Below are 19,503 nucleotides of genomic sequence, written 5' to 3' on the forward strand. Positions count from 1 at the left end.
AAAAAACGCACCATCATTATTTGAAAAAAGTCATTTTTGATCAAATCTAGACAGGCCCCATTTCCAGCAGCCATCACTCCAACACCTTATCCTTGAGTAATCATGCTAAATTGATCATTTGGTACTAGAAAATCACTTGCCATTATATCAAACACAGCTGAAAACTATTTTGTTCATAATGAAGCTTAACATTGTCTTTGTGTTTGTTTTTGAGTTGCCACAGTATGCAATAGACTGGCATGTCTTAAGGTCAATATTAGGTCAAAAATGGCAAAAATGAAACAGCTTTCTCTAGAAACTCATCAGTCAATCATTGTTTTGAAGAATGAAGGCTATACAATGCTTGAAATTGACAAAAAAACTGAAGATTTCATACAAAGGTGTACACTACAGTCTTCAAAGACAACTGTCTCTAACAAGGACAGAAAGAGATGTGGAAGGCCAGATGTACAACTAAACAAGAGGATAAGTACATCAGAGTCTCTAGTTTGAGAAATAGACACCTCACATGTCCTCAGCTGACAGCTTCATTGAATTCTACCCGCTCAACACCAGTTTCATGTACAACAGTAAAGAGAAGACTCAGGGGTGCAGGCCTTATGGGAAGAATTGCAAAGAAAAAGCCACTTTTGAAACAGAAAAACAAAAAGAAAAGGTTAGAGTGGGCAAAGAAACACAGACATTGGACAACAGATAATTGGAAAAGAGTGTTATGGATCTTAACTCCATTGAGCTTTTGTGGGATCAGCTAGACTGTAAGGTGCGTGAGAAGTGCCCGACAAGACAGCCACATCTATGGCAAGTGCTACAGGAAGCGTGGGGTGAAATGTCACATGAGTATCTGGACAAACTGACAGCTAGAATAACAAGGATCTGCAAAGCTGTCATTGCTGCACGTGGAGGATTTTTTGATGAGAACTGTTTGAAGTTCTGAACATTTGTTTTTCAAATTGTAATAGTAATTTTTCACGTTATTAATGTCCTGACTATACATTGTGATCAGTTGAATGCCACTTTGGTGAATAGAAGTACCAATTTCTTTCCATAAGAGCAAAATCTGTACATTATTCCAAACGTTTGGCCACCGGTGTCTGTGAATTAAAAATCTAAGTATCAAACTAAAAACATACTTGAATTCTAACCCCCAGAGGCCTAAGCACTGATAGAAATTTTTTTCTCCTTTTTGAAAGTGTTTTAGGAAGCCACTGGTTATAAAAATTATGATTTGATGCATATTTTGTTTGGGGGTAACTTTAGGAAAACATTTGAAATTTGACTATTTAAAACTGATAATGACTATTGATATTTATATATTTGCTGGTGTACTCAAAATTATAAAAAATACCAATCTCTATGTAATGTAATATATTTAATATACTATATATATATATATATATATATATTGTAATAACATCCTTTTTTTTTTTAATGGATGGAACAGCACAAACACTGGAATCATTTGGAATAGCTGATCTATTATTTACTGAATTTGCTCTGTTGTGTGAATATAGAAAAAAAAGTAACACTTTACAATTATGTTCCATTTGTTAACATTAGTTAACAACATTAGTTAAACTAACAATTAACAATACTTAAGCATCTATTTACCTTAGTTAATGTTAATTTCAACATATAATAATACATTTTTTAAATCAAAAGTTGCATTTGTTAACATTAGTTAATGCACAATGAACTAACATGAACTAACAATGATCAGTTGTATTTATATTAACTAACATTAACAAAGATTAATAAATGCTTAATATATATATATATTGTACATAGTTCATGATACCTAATGCATTCACTAATGTTAACCAATGGAACCTAATTGTAAAATGTTACCGAATTTCGCTATACTTAGAAAAATTGCTTCAAATTTATAACTATATTTATATTTTAGGGGGATATAACAGTTTGTTAAAACATGTTGGTAAATACGAAAAAAGATTATTACAGGTCAAATACTTGCAAAATTTGTTCCAAAAGTTTTTGCAATTAGCAACTAGCTGTGACTTTTTTGTGACTTTAGCAAGCTCTGACAGTCAATATGCAAAATTTTACCACCAAAACTGTTGTGGTAGTTTATTGTTATGCGTACTGCTATTGTTATGTGTAGATTTTACCCATATTTAATGAATATTAGATATAATTTAATTGTTTTAAACAAACAAACGGTGCATCTCTGAGGGAAAATTGCATTTAAAGGAATAGTTCATGAAAATTCTGTCATTATTTACACCCTCATGTCATTCCAAATCCGTATGACTTTCTTTCTTCTGTGGAACACAAAAGGAGAATTTTTGAAAAATCTTCACACAGCTTTTTCAATACAATGACAGTTCATAGTGACCACATTTGTCAAGCTCCAAAAATGCCAAAAATCCCCATACAAGCACCATGAAAGTAGTCCATAAAACTTGTTCACTGAATCCAACTGCTTGTTCGGTCACTGTACACGGAAATCAATGCCGTTTCAAAAGATTTTCTGTGAATAAAAACCTACATTTTGGTCTGTTCTTGACACAAAGCTATCATATGGCTCCGGAAGTTGTATGAATTACTTTTATTTTTGTTTTTATGTTGTATTGTGTATTCTGTCATTGTGTAGCGAAAACTGCAAAAAGTTTCTGTGTATAAATGTTATGTTTTGTGGAAAAATAACAGCATACAGGTTTGCAACGACATGAGGGTGATTAAATAATGACAGAATTTTCTTTTTAGGTGAAATGTTCTTCAAATGGGGCACAGAAACGAGATGAGAAGATGAAAAGATAAAGGGTGCGTATAATTCTATAGACAGCTAGTTGCAATCCAATTTATGTTTCCATTACAGCACCAGAGCGTTCAGAAATTAGCTCATTAAGATGTCAAAGTGTGTTTCTGACAGAAGCCGTGTGATTCGACTTACAGTTGACGGTGACTTTGACGCGACGAGTGTCTGGCGGCCCAACGTTGTTGTTGGTGACACATTCAAATTCCTCTGCCTGGTGCCGTTTGATTTCCGTGATCTCCAGAAATTCCCCTTCACTCATGAGACCGTCTGCAAAGACAGAGGATGAGAAAAGTGATTAAATACACATTGTCGGAGGTTGCTTTAACAGAAACCTTTTCATCATTTACAAAATTATTAAACCACTGATGCATAATTTAAAATGCTTTCCGGCATTTAAGGCAGGCAGATAAAGAAAAAGGTAACTGTTCCCTGTCCACTTTTTCAGTAGTCTTGGTTCCACAAGTGTATTTCCCATTCTTTTTACCCACAGGGATTTCATAATCCTTAATAAAAGAGTTGTAATCCATGAACCAAACCAACCAGCTCCAAGTTGAATTACAACATTACAAACTTTGATTTAAATCTTCCGTTACATAAAATTGTGATGGATAGGGACTGTTTGTAGTGCAGTGTCTGTGCAGAACATCATCTGAGAGTGTAACAGCGTAGTTAGCTGTTCTAGGGAAGCAGCTATAAGTGTAAGCATTGTTCCACATTGTCATGCTATAGAAAAAGAAGGCCTAAGGACATGACCACAGGCACCATGAAACATTATTGTCCTCATTCAACATCTAGCGGACACTTTTTATCTGAAGTGACTTTCTGCTCGTGTACTACAGGGACTGTCTCTCTGGAGTACCTTGCTGTAGAATGTCTCGCCGAGGGGCGCAGTGGTGATGTGGGAATTCAGCACGATTCTTGTTCACTGATGACCCCGTTAGGGATGTGAACCCAACTCTTTAACCTCTACACTACACCTACTCCTATGTGACCACTGTGGATGATTAAAAAGAACCAAATGGTGAACTTTTCCAAATTTTGACCCAGGATAAATAGATTCACTTCAACAGTACAGATATGCTTGGAGGACATGGAGGAAATTTACAGTATGTTGGTTTTTCTAAAATCCCTATACCAAGACCAAAATTATTAATTGTAACTCCACCTATAGCTTTTAAGCTACTTCCACTAAACTTGGCACAGACCTTCAGACTGTTCTGACTCATGTTGCTCTGCGTTTTCTGACTGATTAGACGTACGGTTTTCACACAGCGGACAATCAAAAATCAGAAAAATCCCATCGACTTACATTGATAGAATGTTCAAATGGGCCAGCGGAATGCTCATTAATTCAAACTCCAATTCAAATGTAAACACACCATCCATCCATCCATCCAGTTTATTCTGAAATCGTTTTGTGTGCCCCGCAATAGTTCTGCGCTCAAGTTTTGCATTCCATTGCAATACATTGTGCATTTCCTCACAATTATTTTGGATTCTCAATACATTTACCTATCAGAAACCCACTAAAATTAACCATGGTTTTACTTCAGTAACCATTGAACTATTGTTTTTGCAGTAAATAGTCTGCACTTATATAGCACTTTTTTAACCTTAGTGGTTCCAAAGTGCTTTACACTGTGACACATTCACCCATTCACGCACACACCAATGATGGCAGAGCTACCATGCAAGGTGCTAGCCTGCCATTGGGAGCAACTTGGGGTTCAGTGTCTTGCCCAAGGACACTTCGGCATGTGGAGTCATGTGGGCCAGGAACTGAACTGCCAACCCTGCGATTAGTGGCCAACCCACTCTACCACCTGAGCCACAGCTGCCCCAGTAAACCATAGTAACCACAAAATTGACCATGATTTTGCTACAGTAACTATAGTTGAACTTTGGAATTTAGTAAACCATAAACACAACATTTACCATGGTTTATCATGATATTGGTAGTAAAAAAACAGTAATAATACAGAAAAGACTATGGTAATAAAAATTATAATAATTCTGCCAAAGCTTTATTTACTGACCTTTGTGAACTACAAAAATACTGTCTTGCACCTTTAAGACACATCTTTCCCTTTAGCGGAACAAAACAGACAACAACAAAAATCTTTAGATATGCGAGGACATAGAGGATTTGCAGCTGTGTGATGAAAGTTATTAGAAATGTCATTAGCACAACAGTGACACATGCCTTCACTAGCTATCTGCTTTCTCAGGATAGAATACTTTGTAAAAGTGCAGAACATCACACAAAAATCTCAGTGTCAACCAGAATAATCCTCTTCTTAGTAGTCAGTCTGTCTTGCATCAGCCAATCAAGTGATGGAAAACACAAAGGCAACCGCACACCTTTTAATTCACAAGCATGAGGACTTTATGTCAGAGTTTCGGTGCCTTTTCTAATTGAAGATTATTGCCGGGGATTATTAGCACAGCTACTGAACTGGAGCGGATTATTTGCAGCTGCAGATGCCACCCGACACAGCGCACAGTGGGGTGTACAGCAAAGGTTTTTACTCATTGCATTAACGTAATAAATACTGGTCCCCTGTGACATCTTCATCAGGCACGTTTGAGCACCCTTTTTAAACAGCTGGGGGAAAAGTAATCTTATTCTGACACAAAGGGTTTACAGGTAAAGAGACTGATGCTTACAAAGTAGATTGTATTTATTTCTCACTGTTGTGACAAGCATTTTCTCATGTGGCCATACGCATTTTTTCCTTGGCTAGTCGTGACACCTAGGAAATATTAGCAAAGTGAAACAATGAGCGAGATTGCAGCTGGCAAAATGCAAAATCAGTTTCAAGGCAAGTTTTAGGAAGTCTTTCGAATTGCTGGACGGAATTGGTCAGGGGCGTCTGCAGGTTCTCCAAGGTACAGAGAAGAAATAAAGGTCTGGCGTGTACTTCGTTTTCCATGTGCCATTAAGTGTTCATTTTCACATAGTTTTAGCCATAATTTTTGTTTGTTCTTTAAATTAAGTCAATATTGGCATATAATTTAGTCAACAAAAATAACAGTTGACAAAATGTGCAAAATGACAAAGGTTAACCAAATATTCAAATATTTAGAAAAATTTAGAACCTACTTAAAATTATTTAAACATGTTTCAAACATATTAAAGATTCATTTATTTAATAAGTAAGATTGGATGTTAATGTTTGTTAATCAAAATCTAATTGTTCATTGTTCTTTCATGTTAGTTCATCGTGCATTTACTAAAGTTAACAAATACAACTTTTGATTTAAAAAATATATTAGTACACAGTATGTTGAAATGGACAGTAACCAAGTTTAATAAATGCTGTAAAAATATCACCCATAGTTAGTTCATGTTAACTAATGTTAACAAATAATGGAATCTTATCGTAAAGTGTTACCAAAATTACTATACTACAGTAATGAGAATTTTGGGAATTACAAATAAAACCCTTCCAAAGTAAACTGTCTGAATGCATTACGGTAATGAGAACTTGAGGGATATGATTTTGGGGTGAAATGTGACCTGGATGACTAGGTATCATGCCTGTTAAAGAGAGTTTAATGAAATGTTGGTGTTGCCAAAAGTATGCAGTATGTATACTCTGTGTACAGGTCTGGCCGCCCCTTGAATCATCTCTCATCCTGACATAGTTATAACTATATTCTTGAAAGTGTGACTAATTCTGTTGTCAAGCTCAGGAAAAGACCTCTCTATACAAATTAGCTTTGTCTTTCCTGTGTGTGTGTGTGTGTGTGTGTGTGTGTGTGTGTGTGTGCGTGCACATGAACGCACTAATATTGGTATGTACTGTATGTCAATCAGTTTTGAGGGTTTGGATGCCCGCTTTACAAAAAAGAAAAAATTGTTTGTATTAGTGTTGTAAGATCTGCTTTGTGTCATTTGTAGGGAAACACCTATGGCACTTTTTCTCGATTCTCTTAGAAGATTTGTAGACATTAGGAGCTCTTTTTTTGTAAGTGCACAAAGCGCAGCAGTACGTCTTATCCAATTTTCGTGAAAGTGCTAATTCTAAGCGCAATTTTTGTGCCAGCATAAAGCACAAGTGGGGGTGGTGCGAGTGTTTGCGCTATCCGTGGGTGTATGTGCGCAAACTGTAGGTGTATTGAATGTAAATGAAGTGGTGCAAAGCATAATTTGATATTGTTTCAGCAACACGTTTAATCTTGGCACAGTCTAAACTCAGTTCCTACATTTGCAGTTTAGAGCTAAGTGCAGTTCATGTCCAAACTCTGAAAATATATCGGAACATCAAATAATGTCCCTTACAATCGCTGTTTTCTGAAACAAAAATTTACAAGATTTGTGTTCAACTACTGTATCTATTGTATAGGTCATATTATTATTATTATTATTATTATTATTATATTTAAATTTACAATTGTATTTATGATCTGATTTATGTTGGTAATTTTCCACCTGTTGTCATAGAGTGATTTTTAAGTCAATGCAAAAGGGCCAGCTGAAAAAAGTTGAAGAAAGTGAAATTTTGGATTTGGTATGTTTTTTTTTTTGTTTTTCTATTTTAGTTTCATTTGAAGTATAATTTGAAACTAGAAATATTTTTGGTAAAATATTTTTGTGTTTTCATAAATGAATGTCATTTTTAAAAATAAAAATCGACAATTAAAAGTGAGTGCGTGCCGATACCATCACTGTCAATACTAGCCATGCTTGTGTGTCATTAGATGAAAGTGATTAATAAAACTCACATTCTCTACAATTTAATGGAGCATACAAATCCTGATGAGAGCCACATTTTCCATGCAATAAAAGGAGCGTGTCACTGTCATAGAAATATGCCTGCCATTCATCAAGGATACAGTTAATGCACAAGAGGCAAATCCATATTTCTATTCTTTCTAATTCATTACATACAGTCCATTTACACTACCAACTTCTTATAAATGTGCTGTCTTTGTTTATATCACTGGTGCTAGACAGGGAACGGACTACAATATATAATAGGATGCAGATGGTTCAACCTCAGAATTAAATCGCAGTTGACCCAGCCCATTTGCGCATTATGTGCGTAATTTCACCAAACCCACTTGCGCCTAGACTTTGCACATGCTTGCACGAAAATACCAAAACTTTATGGCCATGCCCAATGACTTTGTGCTTATGACTTAAAGAATAGCACTGCGCTAAGCACTAGCACGCTTAAAATAGGACCCTAAATTTTAATAAAGAATAATATGTTTTGTTTCAGTCATGTACAACTGTTGTTCTTGAACGAATCTATTAAGTGAATGATTCAATGACTCGCTCATATCGCCACCTACTGGCCTAACAATATAACCCACAGAATGAGTTACTGAATGAATCAATAAATGAATCTGGCGAACAGAATCACTAAATCCCCATTACTAGTTTGAATCACGCCATTCTGTTTGTGGGTGAGCAATCTAATGAAAGAAACTGGCCTGTCTGACACATGATTAACGCATGTTTTTAATCAATGTAGACGTGCCTGTAAAGAGTGATCCATTGAAGATGAGGTGGGCGTGTCATCTGTCACTGTGGGCGGGGTGATAGTGGACATGTATGAGATTGTGATCTCATCTCACCCTATCTAGTTTCCTACAGTGTGATGTATTCGTCCAGATGGCTCGCTCTTTCTCCTGCGGTGTCTATACACCCCTCTTTTCTCGCCTTGCTGCTGGCAGACAATAACTCCACTGCAGTGACTCACACTGAATAATAATGTGTCTCTTTCTCTCTCTCTTTATGCCCCTCTCTGTATTCTGTCTTGGCAGTGGCTTATGGGGTCCAGTGGAAGTGCTGAGTGGGGGAAAACCACAGACCAAGAGATCTGCAGACTAGGGCCACCGCAGAAGGGGGCTGTATGACCAAAATTTTACATCACGGCAGGAGTCATTTTAGATAAATCCAGACAGGGTGTTCAGGACCCCGACACGAACCGGCCAACTGTAGATTACCCCGCTTATTACATGGCTACTTGCCAAATAAATAATTAAATGGAGATGATACATTCATTTGCTCTGATTAATTGTTATCATGTGAGATTAAATAGACCACTGAGTCTCCAGAAAAAGCAGAATTTTGCTTTAGAGTTTTGATAGTGTTTATATTGCGAAAATGACCGTCTGACTGCTAATGTTCTGGCTTATTACACGACTACTTGCCAATAAATGAATAAATGGACATAAAATGTTAATTTGAGTTGAAATTATTTTATCAGATTACTTTTTAAGATCGCGGGGTGATACGAGAAGTAGGAAAGATGACTCGCAATTCTTGGATGACCGGTGTAATGTTACTTTATCCTTGGATGTGTGGTTGTTATTCCGAAATATCAGACCACTAGATGGCGCGATTGACCAATCAGATTTGAGTGCACCAGAGAGCTGAATGATAAATATTTAATAACTGTGTGAGAGTTACCTACTTTTGAATCATCCTGTGAATTTAATACTTTACTAATCTCCTTTAATACTTCCCTTAAGAAAATTAAACCATTTTTTAGAACCATTACATTTTTTTGTTGCATTGTAACATTATTTATATTCATTACAATTAAGCACATTTTTTAAAGCACATTACTGTTATGCATCGACATTTCACTTTTGAGTATATTATTTTCAAAGATTATTCTCATTAGATTGTTATTACTATAATAGTCTTTTTTTTTTTTACTGCATTATAGTGATTTTTAATGTAATATCAGCAAATGAAAGGAAGTAACAAATACTACCATGACACATTAACTTAGTGGTTAAAACTTTACAGTAAAGAGAATGTGATTTTTTTGTATTACGGTGAGAAAATTTGGCATAAGTCAAAATGCAAATAATCAAAATGGTCCTAAAAATAGGCGTAATTTCCTCTAAGTAAAATATAATTTCTTATTTCTATCTTTTGATTTTGGGGTGAAATACACAGACATGTTCTTGACAGATTTAATTCATTGGATTATACAAAAATAGACATTACCACCTGACATGTTAATAGAAAGGTCCAGAACATATTCTACATTGTACAAACTAGAAGTTTAGTATCTCATTTCAGCTGTTCTGTCCATGTGGAGCTGGTATGTGTCCAGGCAGGGAGACTCTTCAGTTGATTTCACAGGACTAAAGAATCAATTAAAAAATAAATGATGGTAAATTAGGTTCCCCACCACCCTGTTATGATTCAGTGAAAAGATTTAATGAAAATGCCCTCTCCCGTTACGTGTTTCATTACGATCACTCAAAATGAATGCAGCTAATATCGGTGAAGATGAAAGTTATAAATAGTATGTTAATGACGACCAAGATTGTTAATATTGAGGCAGGCCTGATAACGGTGACAAAGATGATGATGACACATGTTGACAATTATCACGCTGCTTGTGGCTGTAATTATCTGTAATGAAATCAGAGCTTTAAATCACAGACAATGCTCATAATAGCATGCCATCATACTACTCCATTTCTGCAGTACGCTGTACTGTATACGATGCACATTATACAAATGTTCTTTATGCATGGAAAATCCTTACTTCGGTGGATGGAACACTGAATCTCACAATGCAAAGCACTCAGCTTCATTTTCAGTGAGATGAATGTGCGAGACGTAAAATCCATTGAGATCTCCTTACATTTCTTACACAAAATTGGAACAAAAATGCAAAATAAATGTATATTTCCGAGATTGTAACTGGACGTCACTCACTGTGTTAAGCATGCAACATGACAAAGTCATGTGACAACAATGCATTTATGTCTGACATAATAAAAAGCATGCAGCATACAGTATATTCTCAACGTAGCTAAAGACATGTGATGTGTTAGGAATGTTACTTGCTTCCTACAGTATACACTGTATCCTTCCCACTATTTAATACAAAACAATATGTGAAACAGTATGCATCAGTGTGCTCTGTTCAGTTCTGCACATTTCTGCCATCTGGGCAAGGCATGCATTCACATCCTGTGCACAGTATACAGTACATACTATATACTGCAGAAATTGTAAGAGTAGTATGTTAGTACAGTATGCCATTACAAACATAACATTTGAAAGGCAGCTCACATTTGAAGTCCTTCCAGTTCACGGTCGGCTCCGGTCTGCCTACGGCCAGGCAAAACAGGTTAACATCATCACCTTCATTTACCGATTTATCCTGTGAGATGTTCACTATCCGGGCTGGCACTGCAAAAAGAGAATGACAAGTTAATAAATGTCATGATTAATGAAAAATACACATTAGTGCACTGGATATATTCTGATTCAAAATCAAACGTAGTTTTGAAACGAACAAGTCGGATGTATTTGCTCAGACACCAGCGAGATGGAGTGTTTGTTTCAGGTTTTATAAATGAGTCCAATCAGCACTTTCGGTCTAAATTCCCAAAGCAGAGGGCAATGCATAATGTCGGACAGATAATAATGGTCCTTGAATTTAAATGGCCAGAGCTTTAATGAAGATGGCAAAAAATTTGGCCTGCGAGGCATTCTCAAGCAGTCCATTTTTCAGTTTTGAAATACTTACTGATGATAAAGTTAAGATTGGACCCATAGCGGACTCATTCCTGTTGGTGGAGTGACTGGGGGGTGTAATTATTTTCACTCATATCGCACCAAGGCTAAAATTGAGGGCACAATGGTATCGCGCACATATGGTCATCTGTCTGCAAAGCTCCATGGCACAGATAAAAGGCTGTTTTCTGAAAGATGGTTCTGGCCCGCTGGTTGGCCAACAACATGCCTGGGATGCATTCTAAAAATGCAAGATTCAGTCCCACCACAGAATCCTATCAGAATCAGAATCAGAATCAGAATCAGAATCAGAATCAGAATGAGGTTTATTGCCAGGTATGCTTACACATACAAGGAATTTGTCTTGGTGACAGGAGCTTCCAGTGCACAAATAATACATCAACAAGACAAAATAATTAAAAAAAATAAATAAATAAAAATTGAATAGAAAATTAAGTATATATAGAATACACAATAAGACAAAATAAATACATACATATACAGTGGGGGAAATAAGTATTGAACGCGTCAACATTTTTGTCAGTAAATATATTTTTAATGAGGCTATTCACATTAAATTTTAACCAGACATCAGTATTAACTCAAAAAATCCGCAAATGTAAAGAATTCCTGGCCAGGCTCATCTGTTGGCTGGTTTTGATGGTGTTTTGGACACTTTTCAGTTGGTCAGGCTGGGAGACCAGCTTAAACTAACGAAAGCCAACAAACACCAGCTTAGCTGGTTCAAGATATTTTTTTTTTTCAGCAGGACATTAACGGTCATATTAAGAGGACATCAAAGCAATTTTGTAGGATTTTACAGAATAGAGAATCCATTAAAAGTTCTTTCGGCCAATAGAATTGCTTTGAGGTCCAAGAAGGATAGGATTATGCATGGGATAGTGTTGTACAACACCAGCCAAGTAATGTGCTTTAGAATATTTTTCACTTTGATATTTTCAATCTTGTACTGTTACAAGAAAATGTACTGCGTAAAGCGCAATATACATAACAACTGACAGCTCGCGGCAGAGGGTTTGGTGCGGGGTTGCGGTAAGGGGAGGAATGATCACAATTCATCAACAAAGCTGTCTGGTGCCAATAAATCATGTCACTGAAGATCACAAGAACTCTTACTCAGTTCACTGTTGCCGTGACAATTGGTACGGCCCATGCCTCGCCCTGCACTCTCGGTCAATCTAAAGGTCTTCTAGAAATGCACTGAGCATAAACACCCCCTTGTGCTTCTTTTTAATCCACCAGCAGCCCTCTTTGTGCCTCTTAGATACTGCTTTTAAAGGAATAGTTCAGGCAAACACCATCATGGCTTTTCATATTTGAACTCAACAGAAGAAATATCCAGATGGCTGCTTTCTATAATGGGAACTGGGGCTGTAGAGCTCCAAAAATAACAAAAAAGCATCGTAAAAGTAGTCCATATGACTCACGTGCTATATTCCAAGTCTTTTGAAATCATCTGATAGCTTTGTATGAGGAACAAACAGAATTTTAAATAGTTATTTACTGAAAATCTCCCCCTCAACCATAGCTATCAAATCTCATTTGCAGGCATGTTCATTTCAAATATGACACATCGCTCCGGGTTTGACGATCATCACTACAAAAGTTCTGGCAAACTTGCCGCAAATTTGCCACCTATTATTTTCACATGCAAATGAGCTTGCGATTCACCACAAATGTTTGCCACGGAAGTTTTTAACTCTTCACCCATACTGGTGAACTTGCAAGAAACCTTTGGCAACAACGAAGAGTTTGCCAGCATGTTTGCGGCAAGTTTGTGGCGAGCTTGCCAGAACTCTGCATTTTTGTAAGGGTGGTTCTCCGTCATCTCGTTATTGACATAAACCTGGCGTGACGTGTCTTGGTGCGCCATATTTTCATTTAATTAAGTCACAGAATCGGACTGAACTCTGGTTCTCAAGTTGAACTTACTGATTCAATGATTCGTTTGCGGTGGTTTTCAAGTTTGCAGCTCACCGGAGGGAAAATGTATCGGTAAATACTGACTTACATTTTGGTCTGTTTCTCACACAACGCTATCAAATGTAGCGCACAGGTCATATGAACTAATGTTGTACTACTTCGGTTCACACCGAAGGCGTTTTTGCATCTGTCCTTTCTGATTTTCAGTTGTTTTCCTAGATGGAAAAATGTGAGGCCACGCCCACACTAATACACCTTTATTTGAAAACGCATTAATTTATCTACGTTTACACCTCTCATTCTCACTAGAACAGTGCTTTCCTCCACCGAAAATTAAGACTTTCGAAAACGCTCTCCATGAAATGATTCGAGGTTTCAAACAAAAACGAATTTGTGTGGATATGCCCTGAGTAAATGATGACAGAGTTTTCATTTTTGGATTAACTGTTCCTTTTACCTTAAAGCCATCACACCATCCTCAGATCAACAGATCAGTACTGGTTTGTCAGGACAGACTTACCATGGACGATGAGGTAGACGTGGGCCGTACGGGGCTGGTTTCTGGCCTGGAAACTGCACGTGTAGGGTCCCTCATCAGCCACTATCACTCTCTCAATCTTAATGGAGAAGTCGCTGTTGTTGTTGTTCACCAGAGAAACGCGGGGGTCCAGGGACCACTTATCTGTGCCCGTAAACAAGATGTTGGAGCGGTTTAACCACGCCTTGTGTGTGACCTCCTCATCAATCTTGCATCTGAGAAAAAGTGCAGATTGAAAAGAACAAGTTTGTGGCAGACAGAATCGACTAGTTACAGTCAATAACTGTGATGTCATTGATGTCAAGTTTGCCAGTGTAGCGGGCATCAAATCTTTAAAATACATTCAGAGTTTTATTTTAGACACTTAGAAGCCAGAATTGTGTTTTATGAGTTATATCTATTAAAACAATCTGTATTCGGGCGATTCCATGATCGCGGTGCCTCCTAGGCCTTGACTTCTTGCATATCTCAGGCAATAATATTACATTTTTATTTATATATATATATTTATTTATTTATTTTATTTTTTTGTGGACAATGGCTGCATGTTTCTCAACCCTGTTTCCTTTTAACAGAGCCTACAAACCCAATTATATCTAAAATTTTGAAACATTTTATTTATTAAAGAAGTAAAAACAAAAGAAGAATTGAAAAACAGAAGTGGCTGTAAAATAGTTGAATGCTACTTAACAGGATGAATATCACTGAAAATACAGAAAAAAGAATGAAAGAACTTAATTTTTATCTTTATATGGTGTTCAGGCCAGCATCAAGACATATTTGGCCATATATTCAAAACATTGCATTGGGGTGAATGTGTTCAAGTAACAGGGTTGAGTCAATATTTCACTCAAAAAAGTATTTTAGCCTATTTTTAAGATTTACGCATTTTCATTTCAAAGCAAAGCATTCTATCAAATTGAAATAAGTAATCTTTAAGAAAATTAAATGAATAAAACTTAAAATAAATTTTTTTTTTTTATAAATTTAATTTAGTTTTACTCAATTCAATTTGATGGAATTTTGTTATGAAATTGAAATGTTTGGAACACAAGTAAAATGTATATATTTTTTCTAACTAATAATGAATTGCTCATGCCCACTGTGTTTTAAGCATGATATAAATTCTAGATTTACAAAATAATGCAGATACTGTTTTTAGTTACTTTTTATAATTGACGTATGTTGTCATGAAGGTAATTTATCTTAATTGTAAATTGTGATTTAAATTCACTTAAGATGTCTGTTGGCAAATGTAAAGTCAGTGGGATGCAAAAGGCACCGCAATCGTGGAATTACCCACTCATTACTTTTCGGTGAACAAAAGTTCTGATCACAAAGTCCGCACAAGTTGGTCTATTATTGTGGAAAAATCTTTTACAGATAAACCTGCTCCTACAGGAGACATTCAGACAAAACAAACTGTGATTGGTCATTTTAGATGTCAGCCGATAGTCAATCTTGACCAGAATAAGATGCACTGCGGACCGGACCTTATGTTGCAATTCAAAAGCAATCAAAAGCCTACAATAAATCAGACCCAGTAAACTCAGTCACTCCAATAACACGTAGTACCAGTGTTTTGCCTCTAGATGTCATTGCTCTGCTCTCATCTTTAAATGGAGAAAAGGTGACACATTTAAGCAGTAAATATCACTCACATTCATGTCAGCTTTGACTTTCAGCATATCAAACTGTGATATCACATCAAATTCATAGTGTAGGTGTGTGGAATAATAATATGGTGCTTTTGAGTGTTTAAACCCCTGACAGACAGTTCAAGAGTTCAACTGCTGGCTGACAGAATGAAACCAAGTCATTTCTGCCCAGAAACTGACAAACAAGAAACTAGAAAGAGTCAAATTCATATTTCAAAAATGCACCCCTAACTTGATGCCTCTGATAAGTGTCTAGTGGTAAAACCAGAAGGGTTGGGCATTATGTCGGTACTCTTACAATTGCTGAAGTATACTGTATAGTACGTATACTGTGCACAGTATGCACATTTTCTATGTGCTAAGAATTCCTGGATGTAGACCTGCAAAATGTGCAGTATATACAGTAGAGCTGAAGTAGCCTAATATCAGCTGGGATTCTTAACATCTCTTTCTTGACTTATCATTGTTTAATTGCCACAAGTTAAAGTAATAGTTTTGGTCATCATTTACTCACCCTAATGTCCTTCGAAACAAGCTTGTATTCAGGAGTTATTCGGGGGGGGGGTTATTGATCAAGAATTTATTGATCAAGGTATAAATATTGGAGGGGTTGTACTTGCTCATTTTGATTATTGGGGGGGGACCCCCCATCCCCCCTGGAATCTACGCCCCTGGCTGAATGTCCAAGTCTCCCACAATGGAAGTGAATGGTGATCACAGCTGTCAAGCTTGATTTTCAGTGAATACTGTCTTAAATTTCAGTCTGTTCCTTACACAAAAGGTATCATATGACTTTGTGAGACAGAATATAGTCCATGGGTCTCATGGAATACTTTTATTAAGCTTTTATGGTGATTTTTGTCCTTTTTAGAGCTTGGGAGCCCATGGTCCCCATCCACAATCATTATATAGAAGCGAGCAGCCTAGACATTCTGCTAAACGTCTATTTTGATGTTCCTTGTAAGACAGAAAAAAAATCCATAAATGTTTGGAATTGTAAATAAAGAAAGAACAAAGGTGAATTTTCAGTTGCTTTTTCAGCGCAAAATTGAATTAAAAGCACAAAATTACCTTAATAATACTGGTGGTATTATTGTGGGTAATACTGGTGATAAATGTGGGTGAGAAACAGATCAATACTGAAGTCCTTTTTACTGTAAATCACCCCTATAACTTTCATATTCTTCTTCTTTCCTATTTGCCGATTCGTGCATATCGCCACGTACTGGCAGGGAGGAGAATTTAAGTAAAAAAGGACTTAAATATTTATGTTTCTCACCCACACCTATAGTTTTGCTTCAGAAGACATTGATTAAACCACTGGAGTCATATAGATTACTTTTATGCTGACTTTATGTGATTTTTGGAGCTTCAAAGTTCTGGCCAGCATTCACTTCAATGTATGGACCTACAGAGCTGAAATATTCTAAAAGTAAACGATGAGAGTTTTTGTTTGTTTTTTCATTTTGGGGGGAAATTTCCCTTTGACATAGCCATTGGGGAAGTTCGATTCCAGAAATGAGTGATTCCAGGTTTTCAGGATCGATTCAAAGTGTCAATTCCAGACTCAACGGGAGGCAAAGTGAAATCTCACAATATACATTGCAATATAAAGCATACTCTACGCTGTTTACAGTACTTATGATTTATTGGACCGAATAAATGCTAAATGACCATGTCACGGCTCTGAGCAGAATCGATTCCCCTGAGCGGTGGCGACTCTCGATTCTTTTTTTAATCGATTCGAATCGACAGCCCTACATTACCAGTGGGTTTTCTTTAACCATTTAATGTTCGATATGTCCGTGTGACACATGAAATGAATGATTTACCTCAAAATGACGCTTTCTCCTTCCAGCACGGTAATGTTGTCGGGCACATGGCCGAACTCGGCTGCCTGAGCGCTGCTGGGCCCTGCCAAAGAAAACGAGATGGTGAGCATACAGCAGTTTATCCAACAACAGAAGGTCCACTCTCTCCCAGACTCCCTCAGGTGGCACGGCGGGTGCTGAGTACCGCATTGATCCTGGTCAGTCAGGATTTATTTTTGTGCTTTTGCTTAGTTATGTGTGAGGAGAGAATAATATGACCGCAGACGACAACGTGGAGCCGTCAGTGTTGACCGGCGGTGGGTTTGAATAATGATTGGGTTCTGCTCCGTGCGCTGCCTGGCCGTGCACTCATCGAACAGACCTGATAATGAGCCCTGGGAAGAGGATTCACGCGGCTAGAGGTGGAGCGTGAAATGAAGGGACAGCCGCTGCAATGTCAAGGATATGAATGCACAATCTCACATACAAATACACACATGCTGTCACTTGTATACAAACACATACGGGCCAGGGTAGAGTTGCACTAGCCGTTTGTAAAGGTCATTGTTTTTTGTTTACATTTTCTTTTTAAGTACTATTATGTAGCATTAAAGGGGTCATGGCATGAGGAATAACATTTTCCTTGGTATTTTGACATATAAGAGGTTACTGTGCTATAAAAACATACTGTAAGTTTTAGAACTCAAAGCTCTCAGTCCAGAAAGAGCATTCATTGTATCCACCCTGCGAAAATGACTCGTTTTGAAATCGGCTACATTGTGATGTCACATCATCTGTCTCTATAAGCATGATGTCATGCATTTTGGCCGAATTGAACACATGGGGATGCACATTTTCCCATATTTAAGCAGCAAATTTATCGAGGGAGACCCCCTTCCCCGGTCCACCAATGAATCATTCGAGGGTGTTTCCTCAGCTGGATTGCCTGGATTTCGTAATCGCTTGCAAGTTTTTATTTCATTCTTGGAAAATACAGTTCCACACTTGTAATGGTGGGAGGGCGTTTGCTTTTCAATGATGTTGGCCAATCATAACAGTGGGCGTGTCTTAAAAGTGAAGTACACACAAAACTGAGCATTTAAGACAGAAGGACAAATACAGGGTAGAAAAAGGGCGAAAGTTGCATAGAAGTGACACAAAATGACATGGTTGCCCCAGTAAATTAGTGTTCTTTTTTGCTTCATTTTAAAACACTATCGGTTAGAGTTAGGTGTTGGTTAAGGGTAAGGATGTCTGTTATGTTAAAGTCTCATTTATCTTTTCGGACACTATTGGTTAGGTTTAGAGTAAACATTTTAGGGTAAAGGTTAGGGAGGTACGTTTTACTTGTTAAAACCTCCATCTAAAATTCACCTTCAAAACCTCGTCTGATTACAAACTCACTTTGCTCGGTTTTGGCGCCCCCCGCTGGACATTTTACTTGGAAACTGCAGCCAAACGTGTAAGGAAGCACATCATTTCAGTTTTGCAAAAACGTTGCAGAAATAAAATAAAATATATGCATGTCATGACCCCTTTAATGTAACTATAGGCAATAGATTTCATTAGTTCAAGATTAACTGTAATATTCACCTTCCCAACTAACATTTCTTTGTTCCCAGAACATTCTGGAAATGGTAGGTTTTGGTTCCCAAAACACACAACAAATAGAACGCTTGTTTAAGATTGTACATGATCCTTCACTTTTAACCTATAAAGTCCGAGAACCTTTCTACAACCATGCTGCAATTTAAATAGATAAGCAAGTGATAGAATAATTATTTATTATAATGAATTATAATTATTATATAATCATAAAAAATGAGCCACAACACATTTTGGAAGATACAATTTCTGCAACCTTGCTGTAGGTCAATACCATACTAAAAACTGTGCCTTGATTTTGCATTTCCTAAAACAGTATAGCGGGGACACCCCGCTACCTCTCTTCATTTGTAGTAGATAAATAATAACAATAAAAAAAACTTCTAGGTTATATAGTACGTGGTACATAATGTTCTTTTCTATTGAATGAGTGAAATATTTATCTTTCCAATTATTTACTGAGGAAATCTATAAAGGAATGTCAGTCAGTGAGTCAGTCTACCAGAATGACCATTCAATTTTAAATTTTGTCAGCATGCAACTTCATGCAGAGGAATGGATAAAATAATGTAAAGTGTGAAAGAAAAATAAAACCTAAAATTAACCATTAGAGAACGTTCTCTATAGGTTCTTTTTAGGTCGTTTAAAATATAATTTTCACCACAAAG

General features: G+C 36.8%; 1 protein-coding gene across 1 annotated transcript in view; it reads right to left on the reverse strand.

Moving 5' to 3' along the window:
- The window catches only part of LOC127453180 (igLON family member 5-like), a 250,862-nt gene that overhangs the window by 13,357 nt on the left and 218,002 nt on the right, over positions 1–19,503 (reverse strand). The window contains exons 2-5 of the mRNA XM_051719406.1: positions 17,252–17,333; positions 13,744–13,976; positions 10,833–10,952; positions 2,912–3,043 (exon numbers count right to left, since the gene is read on the reverse strand). Coding sequence (XP_051575366.1) covers positions 2,912–3,043; positions 10,833–10,952; positions 13,744–13,976; positions 17,252–17,333 — 567 coding nt within the window. The remainder of the gene's footprint in view (positions 1–2,911; positions 3,044–10,832; positions 10,953–13,743; positions 13,977–17,251; positions 17,334–19,503) is intronic.

Source organism: Myxocyprinus asiaticus, chromosome 15 (assembly GCF_019703515.2).
Source record: "Myxocyprinus asiaticus isolate MX2 ecotype Aquarium Trade chromosome 15, UBuf_Myxa_2, whole genome shotgun sequence".
Lineage (NCBI taxonomy): Eukaryota > Metazoa > Chordata > Actinopteri > Cypriniformes > Catostomidae > Myxocyprinus > Myxocyprinus asiaticus.